Source organism: Archocentrus centrarchus, chromosome 1 (genome assembly GCF_007364275.1).
Source record: "Archocentrus centrarchus isolate MPI-CPG fArcCen1 chromosome 1, fArcCen1, whole genome shotgun sequence".
Classification (NCBI taxonomy): Eukaryota; Metazoa; Chordata; class Actinopteri; order Cichliformes; family Cichlidae; genus Archocentrus; species Archocentrus centrarchus.
Genome location: NC_044346.1, coordinates 5,436,141 through 5,462,814, shown reverse-complemented (window position 1 = coordinate 5,462,814; position 26,674 = coordinate 5,436,141). Strand labels below are relative to the sequence as shown.

At 43.2% G+C, this 26,674-nt stretch overlaps 1 protein-coding gene across 1 annotated transcript in view; it reads left to right on the top strand.

The window, feature by feature from the left end:
- Positions 1-26,674, top strand: part of LOC115780855 (complement C3-like) — a 53,577-nt gene that overhangs the window by 9,812 nt on the left and 17,091 nt on the right. The window contains exons 17-25 of the mRNA XM_030730277.1: positions 4,118-4,273; positions 4,559-4,688; positions 18,953-19,021; positions 19,392-19,617; positions 20,444-20,764; positions 23,520-23,605; positions 25,013-25,152; positions 25,239-25,448; positions 25,576-25,636. Coding sequence (XP_030586137.1) covers positions 4,118-4,273; positions 4,559-4,688; positions 18,953-19,021; positions 19,392-19,617; positions 20,444-20,764; positions 23,520-23,605; positions 25,013-25,152; positions 25,239-25,448; positions 25,576-25,636 — 1,399 coding nt within the window. The remainder of the gene's footprint in view (positions 1-4,117; positions 4,274-4,558; positions 4,689-18,952; positions 19,022-19,391; positions 19,618-20,443; positions 20,765-23,519; positions 23,606-25,012; positions 25,153-25,238; positions 25,449-25,575; positions 25,637-26,674) is intronic.

Sequence of the window (26,674 nt, the reverse complement as noted above, 5' to 3'; positions counted from 1 at the left end):
TCTTGCAGTGATGATGGCAGATTCTGACCACTGTGTAAAGCCTTCTCCAACACATCCCAAAGATTCTCAATGGGGTTGAGGTCTGGACTCTGTGGTGGCCAATTCACATGTGAAAATGATGTCTCATGTTCCCAGAACCACTCTTTCACAATTGGAGCCCAATGAATCCTGGCATTGTCATCTTGAAATATGCCCGTGCCATCAGGGAAGAAAAATTCCATTGATGGAATAACCCGGTCATTCAATATATTCAGGTAGTCAGCTGACCTCATTCTTTGAGCACATAATGTTGCTGAACCTGGACCTGACCAACTGCAGCAACCACAGATCATAATCCAGGTGGTGACATTTTTTTTGGCTGTGGGGACTGGGTTGGTTTGGAGCCAGGCCATTCTGGGAACTGCAGGTTTTATATACACTGCTCAAAAAAATAAAGGGAACACTCAAATAACACATCCTAGATCTGAATGAATGAAATATTCTCATTGAATACTTTGTTCTCGACAAAGTTGAATGTGCTGACAACAAAATCCCACAAAAATCATCAATGGAAATCAAATTTATTAACCAATGGAGGCCTGGATTTGGAGTCACACACAAAATTAAAGTGGAAAAACACACTACAGGCTGATCCAACTTTGATGTAATGTCCTTAAAACAAGTCAAAATGAGGCTCAGTATTGTGTATGGCCTCCATGTGCCTGTATGACCTTCCTACAATGCCTGGGCATGCTCCTGATGAGGTGGATGGTCTCCTGAGGGATCTCCTCCCAGACCTCGACTAAAGCATCCGCCAACTCCTGGACAGTCAGCGTGATGTTGGTGGATGGAACGAGACATGATGTCCCAGATGTGCTCAATCGGATTCAGGTCTGGGGAACTGGCGGGCCAGCTTCAATGCCTTCATCTTGCAGAAACTGCTGACACACTCCAGCCACATGAGGTCTAGCATTGTCCTGCCTTAGGAGGAACCCAGGGCCAACTGCACCAGCATATGGTCTCACAAGGTGTCTGAGGATCTCATCTCGGGACCTAATGGCAGTCATGCTACCTCTGGCGAGCACATGGAGGGCTGTGTGGGCCTCTAAAGAAATGCCACCCCACACCATTACTGACCCACTGCCAAACTGGTCATGCTGAAGGATGTTGCAGGCAGCAGATCGCTCTCCACGGTGTCTCCAGACTCTGTCACGTCTGTCACATGTGCTCAGTGTGAACCTGCTTTCATCTATATGTTTTCACTATTGTTTCTGTCTTTTTATGGCAGCGCCTCCAGAATGGGGGCAGCATGGCCGCAGTTCACCTATCTCCCCATGTTTGTTCTTTTTGTCTTCTTGATGGGTGTTCTGTTAACTGTAATTTCCCCATTGTGGGATCAATAAAGTATCATCATCATCATCATCATCATCATCATCATCATCATCATCATCATCATCATCATCATCATCAACATCATCATCTGTGAAGAACACAAGGCACTAGTGGCGAATTTGCCAATCCTGGTGTTCTCTGGCAAATGCCAAGCGTTCTGCACGGTGTTGGGCTGTGAGCACAACCCCCATCTGTGGACGTCGGGCCCTCATACCATCCTCATGGAGTTGGTTTCTAACCGTTTGTGCAGACACATGCACATTTGTGGCCTGCTGGAGGTAATTTTGCAGGGCTCTGGCAGTGCTCCTTCTGTTCCTCCTTGCACAAAGGCGGAGGTAGCGGTCCTGCTGCTGGGTTGTTGCCCTCCTACGGCTTCCTCCATGTCTCCTGGTGTACTGGCCTGTCTCCTGGTAGCGCCTCCAGCCTCTGAACACTACGCTGACAGACACAGCAAACCTTCTTGCCATAGCACGCATCCATGTGCCATCCTGGATGAGCTGTACTACCTGAGCCACTTGTGTGGGTTGTAGAGTCCATCTCATGCTACCACGAGTGTGAAAGCACCACCAACATTCAAAAGTGACCAAAACATCAGCCAGAAAGCATAGATACTGAGAAGTGGTCTGTGGTCCTCACCTGCAGAACCACTCCTTTATTGAGTGTGTCTTGCTAATTGCCAATAATTTCCACCTGTTGTCCAGGGCTGGACTGGGACAAAAAAATTGGCCCTGGCATTTTTGGCTCAGACTGGCCCACAACTATGTCTTAAAAGCATTTGACACTGTCTTACTCTTATTCAGTATGGGCACACCTTTTGGTAATAATACTTTTATACTTTTTTTTACACTTACTTTAGTAATACTTAAATTACAAAGCTTTTACTTATCATTTAGCTTTTTTAAAAATGTGTTATTTCACCTGTTTGAGTGTTTTTCAAACATGTTTAACCAGCATAGAGGCAACAAATTCAAGCTACTATGCAGCCTTTCAACACACCTTTAACCTAAATATCTAAAATGCTATGATGCCTAACATGGACACTTGCTGCTCATCAACACTTCTCGGCCTTGACCGTTTGCTATTTTATCAGATTAAAGTGCCGCGGCTGCCAGATTTTGGGAAGTATGCAAATACCAATAATATTGATACTAATCAATCACCATTGCTCATCATTCTGATGTAACAGAGCTAACGTTACCTCCATCACCTCAAAGTCCCTGTATTATCCTAACGTTGGTACCTGCGTACGTACTACACTTTCCCGCTCACTCTGTCCCTCAGTTTCCAAAGCCTGCATCTCTGGCTGCTCCTCTCCCTGTCTGCTGCTGTCTTCACCTACAGCAGAGCCGGCCCAAGCCTTGAAGGGGCCCTAAGCAAGATTCAATTTGGGGCCCCCTTAATACTATTTCATTGTCCCCTGAACTTAACCATTATTAATGCTGGAGGGTTAAAGTTGATCATTAATTTTTTAGGATGCATTACTGTTTCAGCCTTTTCAATTCAGTTTTATTTATACAGCGCCAACTCACAACAAACAGGTGCCTCAAGGCACTTTATACTGTAAGGTAAAGACCCCACAATAATTACAGAATAAACCCATCAGTCATCCTAATCTTAAAAGTACAGAGGGTGTCTGTCTCCTGAATCCAAGCTGGGAGCTGGTTCCACAGAAGAGGGGCCTGAAAGCTGAAGGCTCTGCCTCCCATTCTACTCTTAAGTATCCGAGGAACCACAAGTAAGCCAGCAGTCTGAGAGCAAAGTGCTCTGTTGGGGTGATATGGGACTATGAGCCAATGAAGAGAAGCCAGTATGGGAGAAATCTGCTCTCTCTTTCTAGTCCCTGTCAGTACTCTAGCTACAGCATTTTGGATCATCTGAAGGTTTTTCAGGGAGCTTTTAGGACAGCCTGATAATAATGAATTACTATAGTCCAACCTAGAAGCAATAAATGCATGAATTAGCTTTTCAGCATCAGTCTGAGACAGAAATATTAGAGTGTAGCCTACTCATTAAATTAGTGTTGTTACAAGTGTACAAATCTGGACAGTTAGTTAGTAACTCTTTTATTTCTTCGCAGGTAACTTCTTTTCACCCCCTTTCTGCCTCTTCGGTTTCTCCATACTCCCTCTCCTTTAACACACGTGCTCAACACTGAAACTACTAGCCAGAGTTACGGGGACCACGCAGAGAAAGGGTGGGGCCGTTTTCATCCTATATCCTGATTGGTTCCATCCACTGTTTATATTGAAGATGGGCCAATGGCCCACCCCCTCTAAATTGTGGGCCGGTCTCTGAAAAAAAAAAAAAGGGAAGAAGAAAATGCAATAGCATTGGCCCCTGGGGACAGTCGGCCGGATTACCAGTCCACCCCTGCTGTTGTCTATTCCATTTGCACAACAGCCTGTGAAACTGATTGTCAATCAGTGTTGCTTCCTATGTGGACAGTTTGATTTCACAGAAGTTTGATTTACTTGGAGTTATATTGTGTTGTTTATGTGTTCCCTTTATTTTTTTGAGTATATTTATATATATATATATATATATATATATATATATATATATATATATATATATATATATAAACAATCAATACTTTTGCACTGAGTGTTACAATTTTCTTAATTACTCGAATACTTATTTTCTCTGAGTGGTGCATAGACTTTGATTGGCCAGTATTTTGGTTTGACTGCAGTCTTTCAAATGTGCCTGATAACAAGATGACCAACAAGTGCATTCTCTGCTGTAGCTCACAGTGGGGCCAGTGGGCAACCCACCCAATTACTACACTCCTGGGAAGACCTTTAGATTTCAGATCAGAGGTGACCCAGTGGCAAAGGTCAGCCTGGTGACTGTGGACAACGCCGTGCATCTCATCAACAAGGACAGACTCACACAAAAGAAGGTGTGTGTTTTACATTTGGCACAAGTGTTTTATAATATTGATTACAGTAAGACTGAAAAAAAGACAAATGAAATAAATATGACAAGTTAATTAAATACTTATTTACATTATTTCCATAAGGATTTAGAGTTAACAGTGCAAGGTAATTAAACTTTTGATGGACCATTTACACATTGGGATAGTGATATTCAAATTGTGTACATCAATTACAAACGTTGACTAAAGTCCTACAAATGCAGAACCGCAGAACTCATTTGACCTTTTTTAATGGAACCCTTTGCTCAGATTTGGGATGTGGTGGAGCATGGAGACATTGGTTGCACTCGAGGTGGAGGCCGAGATGCCAAAAGCGTGTTTACAGATGCAGGACTCCTTTACTCCTCCAACGCTGGCTTCCACACCCCAGACAGACGAGGTAACTATGGAGCAGCTGTCGAGAAGCTCATCTTTATTCACTAAAACAAACAGCTGACATCACTTTAATATGTTGCTCATGCAACAAAGGCAGAAAACTACTCATTTTATCTGTTGAACAAAAACAAAAAACACAAATTCTCAGAAATGCTTCATATGCTATGATTTTAATATTAGAATAACTGATGTTAAATAATAGAAGTTTGTAGTCCCTCATTCCCCTCGTAACAGCTGAACTCAATTCAATTTTATTTATATAGCGCCAAATCACAACAAACAGTCGCCTCAAGGTGCTTTGTATTGTAGGTAAAGACCCTACAGTAATACAGAGAAAACCCAACAGTCAAAATGACCCCCTATAAGTAGCACTTGGCGACTTTTAACAGGAAGAAACCTCCAGCAGAACCAGGCTCAGGGAGGGGCAGTCATCTGTCACGACCGGTTAGGCTGAGGGGAGAGAAAAGACATGCTGTGGAAGAGAGCCAGAGATTAATAACAATTAATGATTAAATGCAGAGTGGAGTATAAACAAAGTAAATAAGGTGAATGAGAAGAAACAGTGCATTATTGGAACCCCCCAGCAGACTAGGCCTATAGCAGCATAACCAAGGGATGGTTCAGGGTCACCTGATCCAGTCCTAACTATAAGTCAAAGGAAAGTTTTAAGCCTAATCTTAAAAATAGAGAGGGTGTTTGTCTCCCAAATCCAAACTGGGAGCTGGTTCCACAGAAGAGGGGCCCATTCTATTCTTAAGTATCCTAGGAACCACAAGTAAACCAGCAGTCTGAGAGCAAAGTGCTCTTTTGGGGTGATATGGGACTATAAGGTCTTTGAGATAAGATGGGGCCTGAATATACAAGACCTTGTAGGTGAGAAGGATTTTAAATTCTATTCTAGATTTAACAGGGAGCGAATGAAGAGAAGCCAATATGGGAGAAATCTGCTCTCTCTTTCTAGTCCCTGTCAGTACTCTAGCTGCAGCATTTTGGATCAGCTGAAGGCTTTTCAGGGAGCTTTTAGGACAGCCTGATAATAACGAATTACAATAGTCCACCCTAGAAGTAATAAATGCATGAATTAGCATTTCAGCATCACTCTGAGAAAGGATGTTTCTAATTTTAGAAATATTGCGCAAATGCAAAAAATCAGTCCTACATATTTGTTTAATATGTGCATTGAAGGACATATCCTGGTCAAAAATGACTCCAAGTGTTACTGGAGGCCAAAGTAATGCCATCCAGAGTAAGTATCTGGTTTGACACCATGTTTCTAAGATTTGTGGGGCCGAGTACAAGAATTTCAGTTTTATCTGAATTTAGAAGCAGGAAATTAGAGGTCATCCAGGCCTTAATGTCTTTAAGACATTCCTGCAGTTTAACTAATTGATGTGTGTCATCTGGCTTCATTGATAGGTAAAGCTGAGTATCATCTGCATAACAATGAAAATTGATGCAGTGCTTTCTAATAATACTGCCTAAGGGAAGCATGTATAATGTATATAAAATTGGTCCTAGCACAGAACCCTGTGGAACTCCATAATTAACCTTAGTGTCTGAAGAAGACTCCCCATTTACATGAACAAATTGGAGTCTATTAGATAAATATGATTCAAACCAATGCAGTGCAGTACCTTTAATACCTAGAGCAAGCTCTAATCTCTGTAATAAAATGTTATGGTCAACAGTATCAAAAGCTGCACTGAGGTCCAACAGGACAAGCACAGAGATGAGTCCACTGTCAGAGGCTGTAAGGAGATCATTTGTAACCTTTACTAATGCTGTTTCTGTACTGTGATGAATTCTGAAACCTGACTGAAACTCTTCAAATAAACTGTTCCTCTGCAGATGATCAGTTAGCTGTTTTACAACTACTCTTTCAAGAATCTTTGAAAGAAAAGGAAGGTTGGAGATTGGCCTATAATTAGCTAAGACAGCTGGGTCAAGTGATGGCTTTTTAAGTAGAGGTTTAATTACAGCCATCTTGAAGGCCTGTGGTACACAGCCAACTAATAAAGACTGATTGATCATTTTTAAGATTGAAGCATCAATAATTGGAAATACTTCTTTGAACAGTCTAGTAGGAATGGGATCTAATAAACATGTTGCTGGTTTGGAGGAAGTAACTATTGAAGTTAACTCCGAAAGATCAACTGGACCGAAAGAACCCACAGTGTCAGCCCCTGTAGCTCTGCCTCGCTCCACAGTGTCAGTGTAACAGACCCAGGTTCTGAGCCTGTTTAACAGATTAAATGTTCCTGTAAAACACAGGGAAATAATGAGACAGACAGCTGGTAAGGTTTTTCAGTGCCTCGCTTCTGCCATATTGGAGATGGAGACCTACAACCTCGCTATTCTGTCTTACAGAGCAATGCGCCACCTTCTGGCATGGAGGGTGTAACTACAACTTAAACGAAGTCATCCTCAAAGTGACTTTTTTCTCTCATTTCAACCGCAAAAACAAATATTTAATGTGATTACACATTAGGGTGTCACACGCTCCCTGAAAAATAATAATGGCTCCTGACATTCAAAACCCACAAGTCCACAAACATGACCTAAAATCAAATACTCAACATTACATAGGTGTAGTGCACATGTAAGGCATGACTGGGTAAGGCACATAAGGCGCAAACCCTGCACCAAATGGCATGAAAGGTGTCGGTGCCCATGGCTGGTATGGAATATATGATGCAGCTAGAGTGGATACCATAGCCTGCGGTTGTAGTGAGGGTTCACCTAGTGACTGATACGTAAACATTTTTCTTGGCCTCCTTTCTCTAGCTGACCTTCTTAACTCAGTCTGTGGGTTGGTTGTTGGTATCTGAGGTGTTATATGTCCTGGTGGAGTGAACCACTCTGCCCTTTCACCTTCTTCTTCAGGGTGAATTGGCTGTGCCTGCACCACAGGAACAGGGGGCATCTGTGGCACCGGTGAATTGTCTAGTTCAGTCTCGTTATGCCCACTTGGTACACTAATGCTTTCATTGTCTCTAGTAGGTAACAGGAAGTGGCCACCCGTGTCCTCAGGGACTTGGTTTGTCAATGGTATTTCAGGTAGGCTGCAGTCACTGTTTCTTCCCACGTGCCCAGTCTCTCTAGGAAACCTAAACCAGTACCCTCTTGCATTCTCATCAGAACCTGAGTCACTTGAGTCACTTTTCTGTGTGTCTTGGTCACTTAACTGAGACTTTCGCCGTCTTGTCCGTCTCTCAGGTGCTCGCTCAGATCTCAGTGGTGGAGCTTCAACTGGAAGGTCGTTAACAAGTAATAGGAGATTACGGTGCAGAACCCTTGTCTTACTCCCATTGCGTTTCTCAGGGTAAACTGCATAAACTGGGTTCTCACCTACTTGCTCTTTAACCAGATAAATGGTCTTGTCCCAGTAGGAACGTAGCTTCCCTGGTCCCCTGCGTTCACTACAGTTTCTGACCAGGACCCTATCACCGGGCTGTAAAACTACACCCCTCAGCTTCTTGTCATAGTAAGACTTGCCTCTGATACTGGACAGTCTACTTTTCTCACTGGCTATCTTGTACGCCTCCATCATCTTTGTCGCCCACCTGTCTGCGTAGTTTCTGTGTGACACTATCTGTTTCTCCCCAACTAGACCAAACAGTATGTCTACAGGGAGTCGTGGGTGGTGTCCAAATAGTAGAAAGTGGGGGGAAAACCCTGTAGATTCATGACGTGTACAATTATAAGCATGTACAATGTGTGGCAAATGATCTTTCCAGTGTTCCTTCTCTTTTTCACCTAGTGTTCTTAACATCTGCAAAAGCGTCCTATTAAACCTCTCGGCAGGGTTACCTTGAGGGTGATATGGTGATGTTCTTGAGTGTCCGGTCCCTGATTTCTCCCTCAAGGTCTTGAAAAGTTCATTCTCAAACTCACGGCCTTGGTCGTGATGGAGTCGTGCTGGGTATCCAAAACGTGGGATGAACTCTCCAAAGATCCGTTCAGCTGCCGTCTTCCCAGATTTGTTTTTGGTTGGGTACGCCTGGGCAAACCTGGTAAAGTGGTCTACGATCACAAGGATATATTCGTATCCACCCCGGCTGGGCTCCAGGTGAAGGTAGTCGACGCAGACCAGGTCTAAAGGCGAGCTGGATGTTATGGTGCCCATAGGAGCACGTACTTGGGTTGTTGGTTTCTTGTTGATGATGCATGGACATTTTCTTGTAATATAGTCCTCAATGTCCTTTTTCATGTATGGCCAGTAGAATCTTTCCCTTGCCAGTGCCAGTACTCTCTCTGTGCCGATGTGTCCCATGTTGTCATGTAGGTGTTTTAACACAGTCTCTTTATATTTGGCTGGGAGGACCAGTTGTTGTCTATCATTTGTCTGTCTATACATTAATCCATTTTCAAAATGTAGTTTGTTCCATTCCTGCAACATTTTTCTTGCTGTTTTACCCACTGTGTTTCTGATGTCATTTGTTAAAACTGTCATTTTCTCCTTTAGTCTTATTACCTCACCGACAGTTTTGTCCTCTCTTTGTGCTTTGGCAAGCTCACCTTGGTCCATTACAGGGACTGTGGTTCTTGAGTTGCGTTGGCAGCGAGGGCTAGGGCAGCAACCCATGCAACATCACTTTCTTGAGCTGCTCTAGCCCCATTCCAAGTTGCTTGAACCACTTCAGGTGATAGTTCTTCCGTGCATTCATTGACATACTTGTCGATATTAAGGGGCAGCCGTGACAGTGTGTCAGCATCAACATTGGCCTTGCCGGGTCTGTACTTGACATTAAAGCGAAAGTCTGACAGTTCTCCGACCCAGCGATGCCCCACAGCGTTGAGCTTGGCTGTACTCATTACATAGGTCAATGGATTGTTATCCGTGTATATCGTAAAGTATGGGGCGTAATACAGGTAGTCTCTAAAACGCTCACACACTGCCCATTTGAGTGCAAGGAATTCTAGCTTGCCACTATGGAGTCGATAATTCTTTTCGGCTGGAGACAGCGTCCTGGACCCATACCCTATCACCCTTAACTTCCCGTCCTGGCGCTGGTAAAGAACAGCACCGAGGCCCTGTTCTGAGGCGTCCGTGTGGAGGCAGAAGGGTAAGTTAAAATCAGGGTAGGCCAGAACTGGAGGGCTCGTAAGCATGTCAATGAGCTGTTCGAGTACTTGCTGGTGTTCACTAGTCCACATGACAGGGGTCCTGGATGACAACTGGGGACCTTTAGTCTTTGGCCGGGGAGACAGCTGGATTGACATGCTGGGCTTGACTTTCAATAGCTCATAGATAGGCTTTGCAATACCTGAAAAGTCTTGTATGTAGCTCCGATAGTAACTCAAGAAGCCCAGTAGACGTCTGACATCACCAACTGTCTGGGGTGTTTTTGTCTTTAAAGATTGGACTGCCTCCAAGTCCTTGGGGTCAATTCTCACACCCTCTGCAGATACAAGGCGGCCTACATACCTTACTTCTCTGCGAAACAGTTCACACTTTTCGGGCCTCAGCTTGACACCATGTCTCTGAAGTGCTCTCAGAACTTGTCTGACACCCTCAACATGCTCTTCGAATGTTGGTGCATAGCACAAAATGTCGTCCAGGTATGGGATCAGCAATTGTCCCTGAGTGAACTTAACATCTCCTCCATGCTTCTTTAAAAGGCAGCTGGTGCGTTAGAGAGGCCGAAAGGTATCCGTACCCACTCATAAAGCCCCCAGGGGGTGACAAAAGCTGTGAGGTGACGTGAGCCTTCTGCCATAAACCCCTGGTGGTATGCCTTGCCCTGATCGAGAATACTGAACCATGAGTGCCCTCCTAGGGTGTCGGTCAGGTCTTGGATCCGAGGGAGAGGGTGTTTGTCAGGGATGGTTTTCTGGTTCAGCAGACGGTAGTCTATGCAGAGGCGTAACGAGCCATCCTTTTTACGGACGCAAACGACTGGAGCTGCATACGGTGATCTTGATTTAACAACCCACCCTTTTGCCAGGAGGTCCTGCATGTACTCTTTCACTTCAGAAAACAAAGGCTTTGGGACAGAGGAGTAAGCTTTTTGAACAGGGATGTCATCTTTGAGGTTGAGTGACATTTGTAAGCTCGGAATACAGCCTATATCATTAGCATCTTTTGCAAAAACTGCTGACTCCTCATACAGCATCTTTTCTACAGTCTCTTGCTGCTGTTTCCCAAGATGGGTTACATCTACTGGTGGCTGCCACAAAGATTGTGGAGGGTTTGTTTCAGCCTGAGCAACAGTAGCAGTCTCTATTTTAGTGTCTCTTTCAACAGGTGAATCTGTCTCTATCACTTTCTTAATTGGCTGGATATTACCAATAGCAGTCCTTCTCGTTAAAACAATGTCATGTTTTGTGTGATTTTCTAGTGGGAGAGTTACATAGGGTACTTTACTGAGCTGAATCTCCAGAAGTCCCTCTCCCAAACCTAGTTGCTGTAACTGAGCACAACTCTCCTCAGGCTCAAACAAGACTAAAGACTCGCTTGGGTCAAGCTGAGGTGGGATTTTACACTTTACCCAGGTAGTACTGCCTGCAGGGACTATCGTGTCTTTGTAGCCTACTCTCAAACGTCCCTGGGTTGTGTTCTCTTGACGTGTCTGAATGTAATGTACCATGCCCTGTGCTTCATCTACTGGAATAGACAGTGCCCCCCCAAGTAGCTTAGCTAAGTTAGAGGCAGCTTGCCCTGGACTTCCCTGAATTAGTACTTCCACTACATTAAAGCCTATGAGTGGTGTGTCTAAAGGCGCTGAGCTGATTAGAAATGGCACATTCATAGAAAGCTCTGGGTCATCATTGCCTGGTAGGTTCACATTTAATATTACCCACCCATCAAATGGGAGACACTCCCCATTGACTGCATAAATCGTTGGCACTTCTTGACAGTCTGTTAAACTCATGAGCTCTGATAGCGGGTTTACATTAACATCTGGAATGTATTTATTTTTCCAAGCCCTGTCTATCAAGCTAACCTGAGCCCCTGTATCTACAAGAGCGGTAACAGTTAAGCCATTAAGGAGACATTTTGTTGTTGCTTTCTTTCCTGTTAGTCTGACTATTGGCTCTTTGTTAGTTACTGTGGTTTTGAATGGCGCATTTCTGTTCTTTCTGAGTGTCTGATTTTTGGCTTGGTTTACTTTTGCCTTGCTGCAGGAGGCAGTCTCTGTGTCTAAGGGGGACTCTGGGGTTGTCTCGGTTACCGCTGGTCCCTCTGCGGCAACCGGCCCTCGTTTCCCTGCTGCTTTGGGCGCTTCAAACAGCCCATTGCTCTGTGGCCTTCCTCGCCACATGAGAAACAGTGGGTGCAGCTTTTGGAGCCCACCTGTGCACACTTAGGACATGTATATAGTCTCTCTCTCTGCTTCGGTCTTGTTGTACTGTTAGGACACTCTTTTTGTACTTTCTCTGCCAGTGAATCTACAACCCTAGTTAGCGCATCAATCTTTTCGGCCAGTTCCTTCACTGTATCAACTTTTGTTTTTTGTTCCGTAACCTCTCTTTTTGTCTGCTTTGCTTTTCCTTCGTCTGCATGGGCAACATGAGCACTGACCTGTTTTGCTCGTTGTGTGGAGCCTAATCTACGATAACGCTCAGATTCCTCACTGGTCAGTTTCATAACATGTTTCAAGATGGTCTCATCAGTAATTGACTGATTTGTAAGCAAAGGCTTAAGCTCTCTTCTAATGTTATTGTCCTTGTGCCCTATTCCTTGATAAACTGTGTGCAGGAAGACACCTTGAACGGTCTCTGGAGTGTACTTAATCTCAGAGTCAGACTTTTTGGATTCAAAAAGGATTCTCTGTTTCAAGCCGATCACACGGTAGAGGAACTGTTGTGTTGTCTCATTTTCTTTCTGTTTGGCACAGATCAACTCTTGGAACAGCTCTGTGCTATTCCTTTCTCCAAGATGTGACTGCAAGAATCCCTTCAATTCAGAAACTGTCATGTTGTCTTTGTTAACTAACATGTCCTTAAAATCTCCCGGTTTAATGATTTTTAACACACCCTGTACAATCTCAGACTCTGTGAAATTGTCCTTTACACCCTCCTCTATCTGTCTGGACACACTATTGTAGCTGATGTCCGATGTGTGATCTCCTATTTGGCCTCACTGAACCTTGAACTCACGTCTTGGAAGGTAAGGCAGGTCTTTGAGGGAAACTACCGGGCTGGGAGGAGGTCTAAAGTTCCCTTGTGAGGCATGAAGTTCCTGAGCTTGTTGTATTGTAGGGGACCTCACTAAGTCCTGCAATGTCTTACTAACCCTCTCATAGTCTGAAATTATTTTGAGGACTTCTTCTTGTGAGATGTTAGGGCTAGGGTTGCTATGGTCCATTAACATTTGAGCTACATTGGACTGGGTGGTCTCTTGGAATGGGGGTGGTGCGTGGTCTGCTATTGATGTCTCCATATTTCTTTCCACAGCACCGGTGGGGCTGCAGGTGGGATGTAGAAGGTCATCTACTAAGTCCTTAAGCACTAACAACTCCCCCATCCCACTGTCTTCAGCTTCTAACATTACCTCGCTGTACATAAATGAGTTTATGTGCTCAAAACTCCCTTCTGCATCCTCACGTGACAGTTTTGAGGGATCCCTGCCCTTTACTGGACCCACTTTCAAAGCAATTTGGAAGAGTTGGTCCGACGTCAGTGCGAACAGGCCCTTCCTGATGTCCCACACCAGGCTCTTCCTTTCGCTGTCAGCCATGTTGTCCTCCTCGTTGCTCTATGGTGGGTGATTCGGTGCTGGATCTTCTCCTGCGGTGGTTAGCAGCTTCTCCACTTCACTTCAGCTCTCCCTGGGATAGTCAGCTCTGCAGCAGGTTCTATAGATGTGTGAGGATCAGCTCCATGGATAGTGTGAAACCAATCCCCGTACGGGCCACCAAGAATCTGTAACAGACCCAGGTTCTGAGCCTGTTTAACAGATTAAATGTTCCTGTAAAACACAGGGAAATAATGAGACAGACAGCTGGTAAGGTTTTTCAGTGCCTCGCTTCTGCCATATTGGAGATGGAGACCTACAACCTCGCTATTCTGTCTTACAGAGCAATGCGCCACCTTCTGGCATGGAGGGTGTAACTACAACTTAAACGAAGTCATCCTCAAAGTGACTTTTTTCTCTCATTTCAACCGCAAAAACAAATATTTAATGTGATTACACATTAGGGTGTCACATCAGCCCCTGTAGCTCTGCCTCGCTCCACAGTGTCAGCCCCTGGCCCAGTCGCTCTGCCTCGCTCCACAGTGTCAGCCCCTGGCCCAGTCGCTCTGCCTCGCACTCAGTCAGCTCCTGCTCCTTCTGTATCTCCAGTCACGTCAGCTTCCCCAGTGTCAGCACTACCAGGTACCTCACAGTCTTCAATGTTAGCTGTTGCAGTCTCTCCCGTCGGCTGCTGTAGAGTCTCTAGTCTCCCAGTCAGCTCCCCTGTCACCATCATCCTCACCATCGGACTCACCTGAACAATGCCCTAAGCAGCCCCAGTCGTCAGAGGAGACGACTGTGCGCCCTGCAGAGCAGCCCCAGCCTGCGCATCCAGAGCCCACGCTGGAGGGTCCCGCTCAGCCCGAGCATCCGGAGGGTCCCGCTCAGCCCGAGCGTCCGGAGCCTCCTGTCCTGTCTGGTCGCCGCCGCCACCGGGAGCGCGGCCGGCCTCCTGTCCTGTCTCTTCGCCGCTGGGAGCGCGGCCGGCCTCCTGTCTCGTCTCTTCGCCGCCGGGAGCGCGGCCGGCCTCCTGTCTCGTTTCTTCGCCGCTGGGAGCGCGGCCGGCCTCCTGTCTCGTCTCTTCGCCGCCCGCCTGAGATCATCCGCCGTCGCTGGGAGCGCGGTCGGCCTCCTGACCTGCTTCGTCACCGTCGCTGGGAGCGTGGTCGGCCTCCTGAGGACCCTTCTTTTTCCTGGCCTGTGAGTTCTGCCCCTTGGCCGGGGCGGCCCCCTGAACATTATGGACTGTTTTCTGGCCTTGTGCTGTTTTTTGTTTGGGCCCTGTGTTTTTTGTTCCTGGTTCTTTGTGTTTTGTTGTTTTGGTTCCCTGGACTGCTTAGGCCATCTTCGTCCTCGTCTCCTGAACTGTTTGTTGGACTGTTTTTTCCGGCTTGGTGCCGCCGATTTTTGGTTTGCCCTGTATTTTTGTTTTGTTTTGGACCTTGTCACTTCCCTGGCAGACCCCCTGAACTGTTTTGACTTCTGTTTTGTCTCCCGGGTTTGGCTGGTTTCCACCTCCCTCATTAGCCCTCCTGTGTATTTAAGTCCTGTGTTTCCAGTGCCTGTTGTCGTGTCGTTGTCTCGTCTTCGTCTCCTGCTGTGTGTCTTGTTTCGCCTCGTATTTAGCCTGGTATTTTTGCTCGGTGTTTTGCCGCTAGCTCTGCCTAGTCCGGCCTTTTGTTGTGCACCTGAAAATAAAGTTGAATTACCTTTTACCTGTGCCTGGCGTGTCCTGCATTGGGGTCCTCCTTCCTGCCTGCCACACAGACGTTTCATGACAGAAAGAGTCTAAACAAATACCAGCAGTGCTGAAAGCAGCCGAACATGAATATAAATCTTTGAGATTGTTATAATTTTTTCTCTAATGGTTAAAATTTTATTTATTTATTTATTTAAAGAAATCCATGAAGTCACTACTAGTTAAAGTGGAAGGAATACTTGGCTCTACAGAGCTCTGACTCTTTGTCAGCCTGGCTACAGTGCTGAAAAGAAACCTGGGGTTCTTATTTTCTTCAATTAATGATGAGTAGTAAGATGTCCTAGCTTTACGGAGGGCTTTTTTATAGAGCAACAAACTCTTTTTCCAGGCTAAATGAGCATCTTCTATTTTAGTGAGACGCCATTCCCTCTCCAGCTTTCGGGTTATCTGCTTTAAGCTGTGCGTTTGAGAATTATACCACGGAGTCAGGCACTTCTGATTTGAAGCTTTCCTTTTCAGAGGAGCCACAGTATCCAAAGTCATACGCAGTGAGGATGTAAAACTATTGACGAGATAATCGACCTCACTGGGAGCAGAGTTTAGGTAGCTGCTCTGCACTGTGTTGGCACTGAAAAGCATAACAATGAAGGAATTAGATCCTTAAACTTAGTTACAGCACTTTCAGAAAGATTTCTACTGTAATAAAACTTATTTCCCACTGCTGTGTAATCCATTAAAGTAAATGTAAATGTTACTAAGAAATGATCAGACGGGAGGGGGCTTTCAGGGAATACTGTTAAGTCTTCAGTTTCTATGTCATATGTCAGGACAAGATCCAGAGTATGATTAAAGTGGTGGGTGGGCTCCTTTACATTTTGAGAGAAGCCAATTGAATCTAACAATAGATTAAATGCAGTGTTGAGGCTGTCATTTTCAGCATCTGCATGGATGTTAAAATCACCCACTATAATTATTTTATCTGAACTGAGCACTAAATCAGATAAAAAGTCTGAGAAATCAGACAGAAACTCTGAGTAAGGACCAGGTGGACGATAGATAATAACAAATAAAACATGTTTTTGATTTTCCCAATTAGGATGGACAAGACTAAGAGTCAGGCTTTCAAAAGAATGAAAACTTTGTCTGGGTCTTTGATTAATTAATAAGCTGGAATTGAAGATTGCAGCTAATCCTCCTTCTCGACCTGTGCTTCGAGCATTCTGACAGTTACTGTGACTCGGGGGTGTTGATTCATTTAAACTAACATATTCATCCTGCTGTAACCAGGTTTCTGTAAGGCAGAATAAATCAATACGTTGATCAATTATTAAATCATTTACTAATAGGGACTTGGAAGAGAGAGACCTAATGTTTAACAATCCACATTTAATTGTTTTATTTTTTGGTGCAGTTGATGAAGCTGTATTATTTATCGTTTTTGAATTTTTATGCTTAAATAGTTTTTTGCTGATTTTAGCTTTGGTTTTTGGTGGTCTGGGAGCAGGCACCGACTCTGTGGGGATGGGGTTTTGGGGGGATGGCAGGAGGACAGAAGCTGCAGAGAGGCGTGTAGCAACTCTGCTTCCTGGTCTCGACCCTGGGTAGTCAGGTTTTAGGAGGGTTAATAAATTTGGCCAGATTTCCAGAAATGAGAGCTGCTCCATCCAAAGTGGGATGGATGCCGTCTCTCCTAACAAGACCAGGTTTTCCCCAGAAACTTTGCCAGTTATCTATGAAGCCCACGTCGTTTTTTGGACACCACTCAGACAGCCAGCGATTCAAGGAGAACATGCGGCTAAACATGTCGCTCCTGGACTGATTGGGGAGGCAGGTGCAGGTGACGCCAAGCTCCACCCTGTAAAGGAATGAACACATAACCCTCGCTCCACCCCATTGTACTGGGAGAGTGAGAGAAACAAAAAAAAAAGAAACAAACCCCAAACCCAAACCCCACAAACCCTCAGTCCATGACAAAAACTTGGTTTCACAGAAGATTTGTGTCAAAAACAATCAAACATCAGAAGTGCATAACCAAAAGCAAACGTGGCATGAAGTAACACTGAAGGCTCGCTTGGGATAGCAGTTATTGTGCAGGGTGTTATACATACCAAGAAATAACGTAGACATTACGGGATGCTTAAAAAACTTTACTACAAACCCAAAACCCTAACAAGGGATTTTCCCAGTCTTTAAAAAAATGCACTGTCAGCACATCCTTTTCCCTTCTCATGGCCGCGATGCATTCATGCCGCTGTCGATAAAGTTGTTATCACAGAACTTCATCCAGCTCTGGCTAGCAGTACAGAAGAAGAGCGAGCATAAATAGAGTAATGTTTATGCAAATCAAATTCCAGAAAAGCTGGGACACTGTAAAATATAAAAATAAATTGAATGTAATGATCTGCAAATCTCATTAAACATGTAAAATGTTTAATGAGTGAGAATCACTGCATGGGCTCAGGGACACTTCCAGAAACCATCCTCTGTGAACACAGCTCACTGTGAAATCCACAAATGCAGATTAAAACTCTGGCCCACAAAGACAAGGCCAGATGTGAACATGGTCCAGACACAATGCCATCTTCTCTGGACCAAAGCTCATTTAAAATGGACTGAAGTAAACTGGAAAACTGTTCTCGGGTCAGACAAATCAAAATTTTACATTGTTTTGGAAAACATGGATGCTGCATGCTCTGGACTAAAGAGGACAGGAGCCATTTGGCTTGATATTGCTGTGTCTTGAGTGGATGTGTTCTTGGAGAAAAAAATCCTCGCTGACAAAGTCTTAATGCATATACAAAAGTTTATTACAAAAAACAGACAGTGTCAAAACAGGCGCCTTTCCTTAGCTACCTGGGAGAGGGAATTCCCAATCGCCCTAACTCAACTCAACAAGGGGAGAACAAAGGTTATATAGTGTTGGCGAAACCCCCACATTCCTAACTTTCCATATATAGCTATGAAACAGCTACAACCTATACCTATAGCTGACAATATGGTCAATTCCTTATATGGAAGGCCAGAGAGCCTACAAGGGGCCCTTTGTGCATTCCTTCTACTGATGTCAAACCTTTATGTTCATCCCAAGTTACCCTTTTACACAAATCAATAAAGGCCTAAAGGAAAGAGACCATATATACATATATAGAGTTTAACATAGCAGTACAGACACCACAATATCAGCATCTCTGCCTGCATCTCTGATGCTATGGTATCAGCATCATTAATGCTGATAGACAACTACAGGCTTTAGAGCAACATGTGCTGCTAATCAATGTCTTTTTCAGGGAAGGTCTTGCATATTTCAACAAGACAGCACTAAACTGCATACTGCAGCTATTACAGCAGCATCTTAGTACAGTCTGGGTGCTGAACTGGCCTGCCTGCAGTCCACACCTTTCACCAAGTGAAAGTGTGACTGTTGAGCAGCTACAGCAGAATCCTCTATCAGGTAAGAGTGGATCAACATTCCTCTCCCAAAAGTCCAGCAGCCGGTCTCCCCAATTCCTGTAATGGTTACGGACTGTTGTTAAAAGAAGAGGGGTAAACACGACCCTGTCCCAACTTTTTTGAGACTTGTTGCTCTCATCGAATTCAAAATTTTCCACTGTGAAAATCATTTCTCATAACAGGGTTGTGAGATTTGCAAATCATTGCATTCTCTTTTTATTTCTGTTTTTATGCTGAAATATTTTTTCTATTGAGGTTGTAACTGGTACATGATTTCAGTATGTTTCACATTTTTGGGTTTCTTATTTGTAAGTGATTCGTTTCCCCATGCTCCACCATCAAGCCAGATATTACAGTTCCCCCACCTGCTGAATCCCACTTTAACCCCTGATTATGTATAGGAAGGTTAATGGTGTTATTCTGCTCTCCTTCCCCCCAGCCCTGCAGTGTTCACGCAGTGCCAGAAGGAGGCGCTCTGCTGAACTGTTGAGACGTAAAGCACAGCTGGGTGAGTGTCCTCTCATCACAGAGGGTTTGTTTAGTTGGTGATCCGATCAAACCTCTGACCAGGGATTTGTGCTTACTGAATAAATAATTTGATTAATTATTTATTAAGAGAAGGCAAATGTCATTAAATGTTATGGTTAAAAAAAAAAAAGCAGATGTAGGACAACAAATTTATTATTCACTCATTTTCACTGGAAAAATATCTGCTCAGTGATCTTTCTCCTTACTTATTGTTGCAAGCAGTCTGATAAAGAGAGCTTCTTTTATTCGATATGTTGTTTTCTGCTGCTGTATTATTATTTTTTAAATACAGAGTATGAGATTACTGCTGATGAATGCTGGTTACCTGTCTTCCATTCCTCTGCCTCCAGAGAGTCACTACAAGGAGAAGCTGCAGCACCGTTGCTGTAAAGATGGCCTTCGCGAGATCCCAATGCTGTACTCCTGCACACGACGCTCCCTCTACATCACTGAGGGATGGGAGTGCATCCGGGCTTTCCGCTTTTGCTGCGCCACTTTAAGGGACCAGCAGTTTGACACAGCGATTCCTACCACGCCCTCACCCACTACCACTACCATGCCTGTGCCCACGTTAAGATATGTATTGGAAATACCAGTCTTTAGTAATTACTTTACTTCAGCTTCTTCGATGTGCCATACTGGTTTCATTTTGGGTTGATTTGTTGAAACGCTTTTTTTTTTACATTTCTTTTAAATTTAGCAGTATAACATTAAAATATTAAATCAAAAGTAGTTTCACAAGTAACAAGTTATATGTAGGGCCAGCTGCAGCATTTTTCCCTCTTTTACCCACAGCTCTGAAAATCTCTAGACAGGGCAGGTGGCATCCCCAGCTTCATTTAATGAGACCAACAGCAGACTTTTGGAGTTTAAGAGTCAGTAAATACACTATACTGCCTTCATGTGCATATGAACTTAAGTGACATCCCTTTCTTAACCCACAAAGTTGGGAGCATGAAATTTTCCAAAAGACCTTGGTATGCTGAAGCACTGGAACTAAGGGGTCGAGCCCAGCACCTGAAAGATACCCCCAAACCATAATCCCCCTCCACCAAACTTTACACTTGGCACAATGCAGTCAGACAGGTACTGTTCTCCTGGCAACCACCAAACCCAGACTCATCCATTGGATGCTCTAGAGTCCAGTGGTGTCGTGCTTTACACTCCTACAACCAAGTGCTCCGTCTACAGCAACTTTTTAATTATTTAAAATAAACAACCCACAGAAATTTGTTTTAATTATGCAGAAATTTTGTGTTTGTGTACATCTTAGTAGTTTTTTATAATAATTACAGCTGCACTTCAGTTACATCTTGATTTTTGATTAAAAAATCAGCTGCGGTGATGTCTTAAAACATTTGGACATTTGGATATTTACTGTGTAAATATATTCACATACTACAGGTCGGTTTGAAGTGCATAGAATGCCTGGAAGACCTGGAAGACCTGGAGTGCCTGGAATGCCTGGAATGCCTGGAATGCCGGGAATGCCTGGAATGGCTGGACCGCCTGGACCGCCTGGACCACCTGGACCAGCTGGACGTGAAGGGTACATTGATACAAGTATAATTGAAGATCTGCTGACAGCTGCAGAGGAGGTCATGGAAGAAGAGGAAGAAGAGGGGGAGTACTTGGATGAGGCTGAGGTATATCTGCGCTCCAAATTCTACGAGTCTTGGCTTTGGATGGATGTTAACCTACCCAACAAGGCAGAAGGAGACGGGTGAGTAAAGGATTAGAGCAGCAGTTACATCTAAGGAAGAGAAGTCTGATTACTTTATCCTCATCTTGCTGAACAGCTCCACTCTTTGGATTTGGATAGATTTTCTTGGTTTATGGACACTTGGTTGTTGCCGCATCAAAACAGGAATAAGCCACAATGAACACGTGCAACACAAACGCTTTTCAGGTTGCATTTATCCCCATATTTAAAGGGTTGTGACATACTGGCCTCCTCTCTGACACTTACAGTTCACCCCTTTAACTGTGCAAGTCTGGAACAGCTTTGGTCATAATATGACAAAACTGAAAGCTTCAGAATCAGCACAGATCAACACCAAATCTAAGTAAATCCTGAGTTAGCACACTATAATAATGGAAATATTTGTCCTTAGAGTAGCCTTTGTGAATTTTCCCTCTCGCATTTATATCATATTATACCGAATTTATCACAGTGTGAAAGAACGCCGGCGGAAACGGGAAAACCGGAAACTGTTACTTGCCCGGATGCTTTTGTGTGGATTCCAGTGGGGAAAAACTGAACTGAAGTTTGGTGGTTTCTTGCGACTGCCGTGTCCATGATTCATGTTCACAGTAACAAGTAGGCAGTAAACAAGGTGTTCAGTGCATCAGTAGGAACACAGTGTGTAATTTCCATTGACTTTTAGTGATAAAAGACTTTTTTTCTTTGACTCTTGGTGGACCGTGTCTGATAAAAGGACATTTCATCAGGTGAGCTGGATCATGCTGTTTGCAGAATAAGCAGTCGTACGTGCATAAAACACTGACACAGCATCAATCAATGACAGAAATTCTTGTTCTCGGCCCCACAAATCTTAGAAACATGGTGTCTAACCAGATACTTACTCTGGATGGCATTACTTTGGCCTCCAGTAACACTGTGAGAAATCTTGGAGTCATTTTTGACCAGGATATGTCCTTCAATGCACATATTAAACAAATATGTAGGACCGCTTTTTTGCATTTGCGCAATATTTCTAAAATTAGAAACATCCTTTCTCAGAGTGATGCTGAAAAGCTCATTCATGCATTTATTACTTCTAGGGTGGACTATTGTAATTCATTATTATCAGGCTGTCCTAAAAGCTCCCTGAAAAGCCTTCAGCTGATCCAAAATGCTGCAGCTAGAGTACTGACAGGGACTAGAAAGAGAGAGCAGATTTCTCCCATATTGGCTTCTCTTCATTGGCTCCCTGTTAAATCTAGATTAGAATTTAAAATTCTTCTCCTCACATACAAGGTCTTGAATAATCAGGAACCATCTTATCTTAAAGACCTCATAGTCCCATATCACCCCAATAGAGCACTTCGCTCTCAGACTGCTGGCTTACTTGTGGTTCCTAGGATACTTAAGAGTAGAATGGGAGGCAGAGTCTTCAGCTTTCAGGCGCCTCTTCTGTGGAACCAGCTTCCAGCTTGGATTCAGGAGACAGACACCCTCTCTATTTTTAAGATTAGGCTTAAAACTTTCCTTTATGATAAAGCTTATAGTTAGGGCTGGATCAGGTGACCCTGAACCCTCCCTTAGTTATGCTGCTATAGGCCTAGTCTGCTGGGGGGTTCACATAATGCACTTTTTCTTCTCATTCACCTTATTTACTTTGTTTATACTCCACTCTGCATTTAATCATTAATTGATATTAATCTCTGGCTCTCTTCCACAGCATGTCTTTCTCTCCCCTCAGCCCAACCGGTTACGGCAGATGACTGCCCCTCCCTGAGCCTGGTTCTGCTGGAGGTTTCTTCCTGTTAAAAGGGAGTTTTTCCTTTCCACTGTCGCCAAGTGCTGCTCATAGGGGGTCGTTTTGACTGTTGGGTTTTCTCTGTATTATTGTAGGGTCTTTACCCACAATACAAAGCGCCTTGAGGCGACAGTTTGTTGTGATTTGGCGCTATATAAATAAAATTGAATTGAATTGAATTGAATTGAATTGAATTGAATTGAATGTGTGTTACCTTGACCGTCTGTGTGTTTATACGCTCACACTGTAACACAAATTCATGCATCGCATCTGTGTCGTGCTGCTTGTGCACTGAAAAACATCAGCTAGTGTGTATAACCAAGTTAATATTTTATAAAGTGCTTGCTGAAATCTAATAAACCTGCAGTGCAAGAGCAGAGAGCAAGAAACTTCATTTTTTAATTGCATATTGATTTTGGTGATGCTATAATAACACTATAGTTTAAATTCTAGTGGCTGGTTATGTTTTTACGTTTCTGCTAACAGACAATGTAATGATAAATAATAATGTATCCATCCATTTTATTATATATGGCATAATACTTGTTGCCATGGATGATACATATATAAAACAATTACAGTTTAATGGCACTGACACAAAATAAAATTCAGTTAACTTCATTATTCATTAGTTAAATTTGACCATATTTTATTCTCCTTTTGCAATAAATCTTTCATGATAGCTCAGACAGTCCAGCTAACAGGATTATCAGGAAGTTAATAAACGTTTTGTTGTTTGTTAACAGTGAAACTAAAGATTAGTTTGATTTGCTTACTTTCTTTTCATCTTACTTCAAACATATATTTAGACAAATATACAACACAATTTCCCACTCGCATTCACACGTTTGGTCAATGTAGAATGACAGTTAACCTGAGCTCAAGGGTGAATTGTTGGATGGATACTGATTCCCTGTACAGTATAATAGTCACATAGCTGTAGTTTTGAACTTGAACCTAATGGCTGATAATAAAAAATATGGATTTTCTCAACAGGCTAGCCTCTTTGAACATAGAGGAGCCCTTACCTGACAGCATCACAGAATGGGGAGTTCTGGCTGTCAGTGCATCACCTCAGACAGGTAAGATGACGGTGGACCAGGAATCAAGGTGCTGAATCAATTAAGTTTATGGAAAATTTGATAAAACTTGATGCAGTCAGGCTTTTATGAGAATTACACCTTCTCAAACTTATAGAAAAGCAAATAGATAATTTTATGTGCAGAAACATTTGAGTAAAACCCCCCAAAATATATTTATTTTTGTTTATGAACCTGAGATATTATAATAATCATTTTATTAATAATAATAATCATCATTATCTATGTAAAACTCTTCAAAACACAAATACAAAGTACTGTACAAGTCAAGATAGATATGGTGAAAAACAATAATAAAACAACTAAGAAAAGTTTATAAATTAAACAGCATTGGGAGCAGAAGGCTATCAGCACAAGGAGATTAAAAGTGAAAAATAAATACATGCAAATGAAAACTAATAAATCAAAGACAAATATAGACCAATTTAAAATATATTCTGCATATGTGATCCCCTCTGTGAGAGAGAGAGTGAGAGAGAGTGAGAGAGAGAGAGAGAGAGAGAGAGAGAGCAGTATTTAAGAACAAAGTGTAAACTAAAATCAGTAAAATATTAAAATCTTTTCCAAAATTAATCAGTAACCAATGAGGGGAGGATAAAAGAGGAGCATGGCTTCTGGACCAGCTGTAATTTGTGTCGAATCAAATAAGTGAATAAGGAGTTATGATAGTTTAACAAGGAGGAAATAAGTATAACCATGATCTATATTTCTCTCTGATTTTTTCTGAGTCTCCTGAGCTGCAAAAAAAGTTTTCTGGACAACTGAACTGTTCTGCTAATTGAAGCTGAGGTGGTGATCCAGAATGACACCAAAGTCTTTATAGTACTGACCCAGATATGCAGGTAGTTTTTACCCGTATATTCACAATAAAAATATAAATACTACATAACCTCTGAACAGTCCCCATTCAAACAGATGCTAAATATGTCTCTGCAGTGTCTCTGTATTCTCAGCATATCTTAGCAATTTTACTTCAGATATTTTCTAATTATATTCGCTAATCATGTAAGACCCCACCAGAATATTATGTTCTGTGAATATGAATATCAAAGAACTACATACAGAGCTTTAGTTTTTTACACTAGCATGTGAGATTTTGCATGATGTGTACAGTATTACTAATTACTGGTTCATACTGGCAGCAAACCACGAGTGAGAGGATTATTAAAAATCCTTTTATTAGATCTTCAGATAAAAGTTGGACTTTTAAAAAGCTTTTTTAACATTCTGTCAACAACAGCCTCTAATTTCTCAGCTCTATAGGAAGTAATTATGCTGCAACAAACTCACAAATCTCAACCTGGTTTCTAAACCTGAACTATAACAGAGTGATCAGAATCATAAGCACTCATAGACGTTTATCAGTAATCATCTTGTGAATCTCTGCAGGTTTCTGTGTTGCGGAGCCGTACAATTTCAAAGCCTGGAAGCAATTCTTTGTGGACCTGAAGCTGCCGCATTCAGTGGCGAGAAATGAGCAGGTTGAAATAAAAGCTGTGATCCATAACTATGGCTCTGAGGAACTACATGTAAGATTATTGCCTTATTTTCACTCCTTTTAATAAAATATCGGTTTCTTCAAAGTCTCTGTAGCAGCTGACCGCTTTCTGCTCAGGTCAGGGTGGTGCTGAAGAAGACTGAAGGCATGTGCAGCGTCGCTTTCAAGGACAGTCACAGACAGGAAGTGACGGTGCCGGCCGGCTCTTCAATAGCTGTGCCTTACACCATTGTACCACTAGTGGTGGGAAAGCATCCCCTGGAGGTGATAGTGCTCGCCAGAGACGCAATGGGTGGAGACCGTGTCCAGAAGTTCTTACGAGTTGTGGTAAGTGACTGGATGATGACAATGCATTGTATGTATTGTGATTTTCTGTGTGCTTAGAAATAATTAAATGATAACACATACCTCCTTTACTCTGTTCATATCATATCTTTGTTCTCGACACAAACAGCTGGATGGAGTGCAGAAGACTGAAGTTTGGAGTGTGATGTTGAACCCATCTGCTGTGGGGGGTAAGCAGATATAATAATGTGTTACTGCCTACTTTATAACCACATCCTCTGGACTTGTTATCAGCACTCAGTTCAAAAGCCTGCATCTCTGATGCTACAGTGGGTCATTGGCAGTTTGTAGAACTGGAAAGGCATCATCAGCGCTGAAAGGTACAGTGCCTTGCGAAAGTATTCGGCCCCCTTTGACTTTTCAACCTTTTGCCACATTTCAGGCTTCAAACATAAAGATATAAAATTTTAATTTTTTGTGAACAATCAACAACAAGTGGGACACAATCGTGAAGTGGAATGAAATTTCTTGGATGTGTCAAAATTTTGTAACAAATTAAAACTGAAAAGTGGGGGGGTGCAATATTATTCGGCCCCCTTGCGTTAATACTTTGTAGTGCCACCTTTTGCTGCAATTACAGCTGCAAGTCGCTTGGGGTATGTCTCTATCAGTTTTGCACATCAAGAGACTGAAATTCTTGCCCATTCTTCCTTGCAAAACAGCTCGAGCTCAGTGAGGTTGGATGGAGAGCGTTTGTGAACAGCAGTCTTCAGCTCTTTCCACAGATTCTCGATTGGATTCAGGTCTGGACTTTGACTTGGCCATTCCAACACCTGGATACGTTTATTTGTGAACCATTCCAATGTAGATTTGGCTTTATGTTTTGGATCATCGTCTTGTTGGAAGATAAATCTCCGTCCCAGTCTCAGGTCTCTTGCAGACTCCAACAGGTTTTCTTCCAGAATGGTCCTGTATTTGGCCCCATCCATCTTCCCATCAGTTTTGACCATCTTCCCTGTCCCTGCTGACAAAAAGCAGGCCCAAACCATGATGCTGCCACCACCATGTTTGACAGTGGGGATGGTGTGTTCAGGGTGATAAGCTGTGTTGCTTTTACACCAAACATATCGTTTTGCATTGTGGCCCAACAGTTCGATTTTGGTTTCATCTGACCAGAGCACCTTCTTCCACATGTTTGGTGTGTCTCTCAGGTGGCTTGTGGCAAACTTTAAACAAGACTTTTTAAGGATATCTTTGAGAAATGGCTT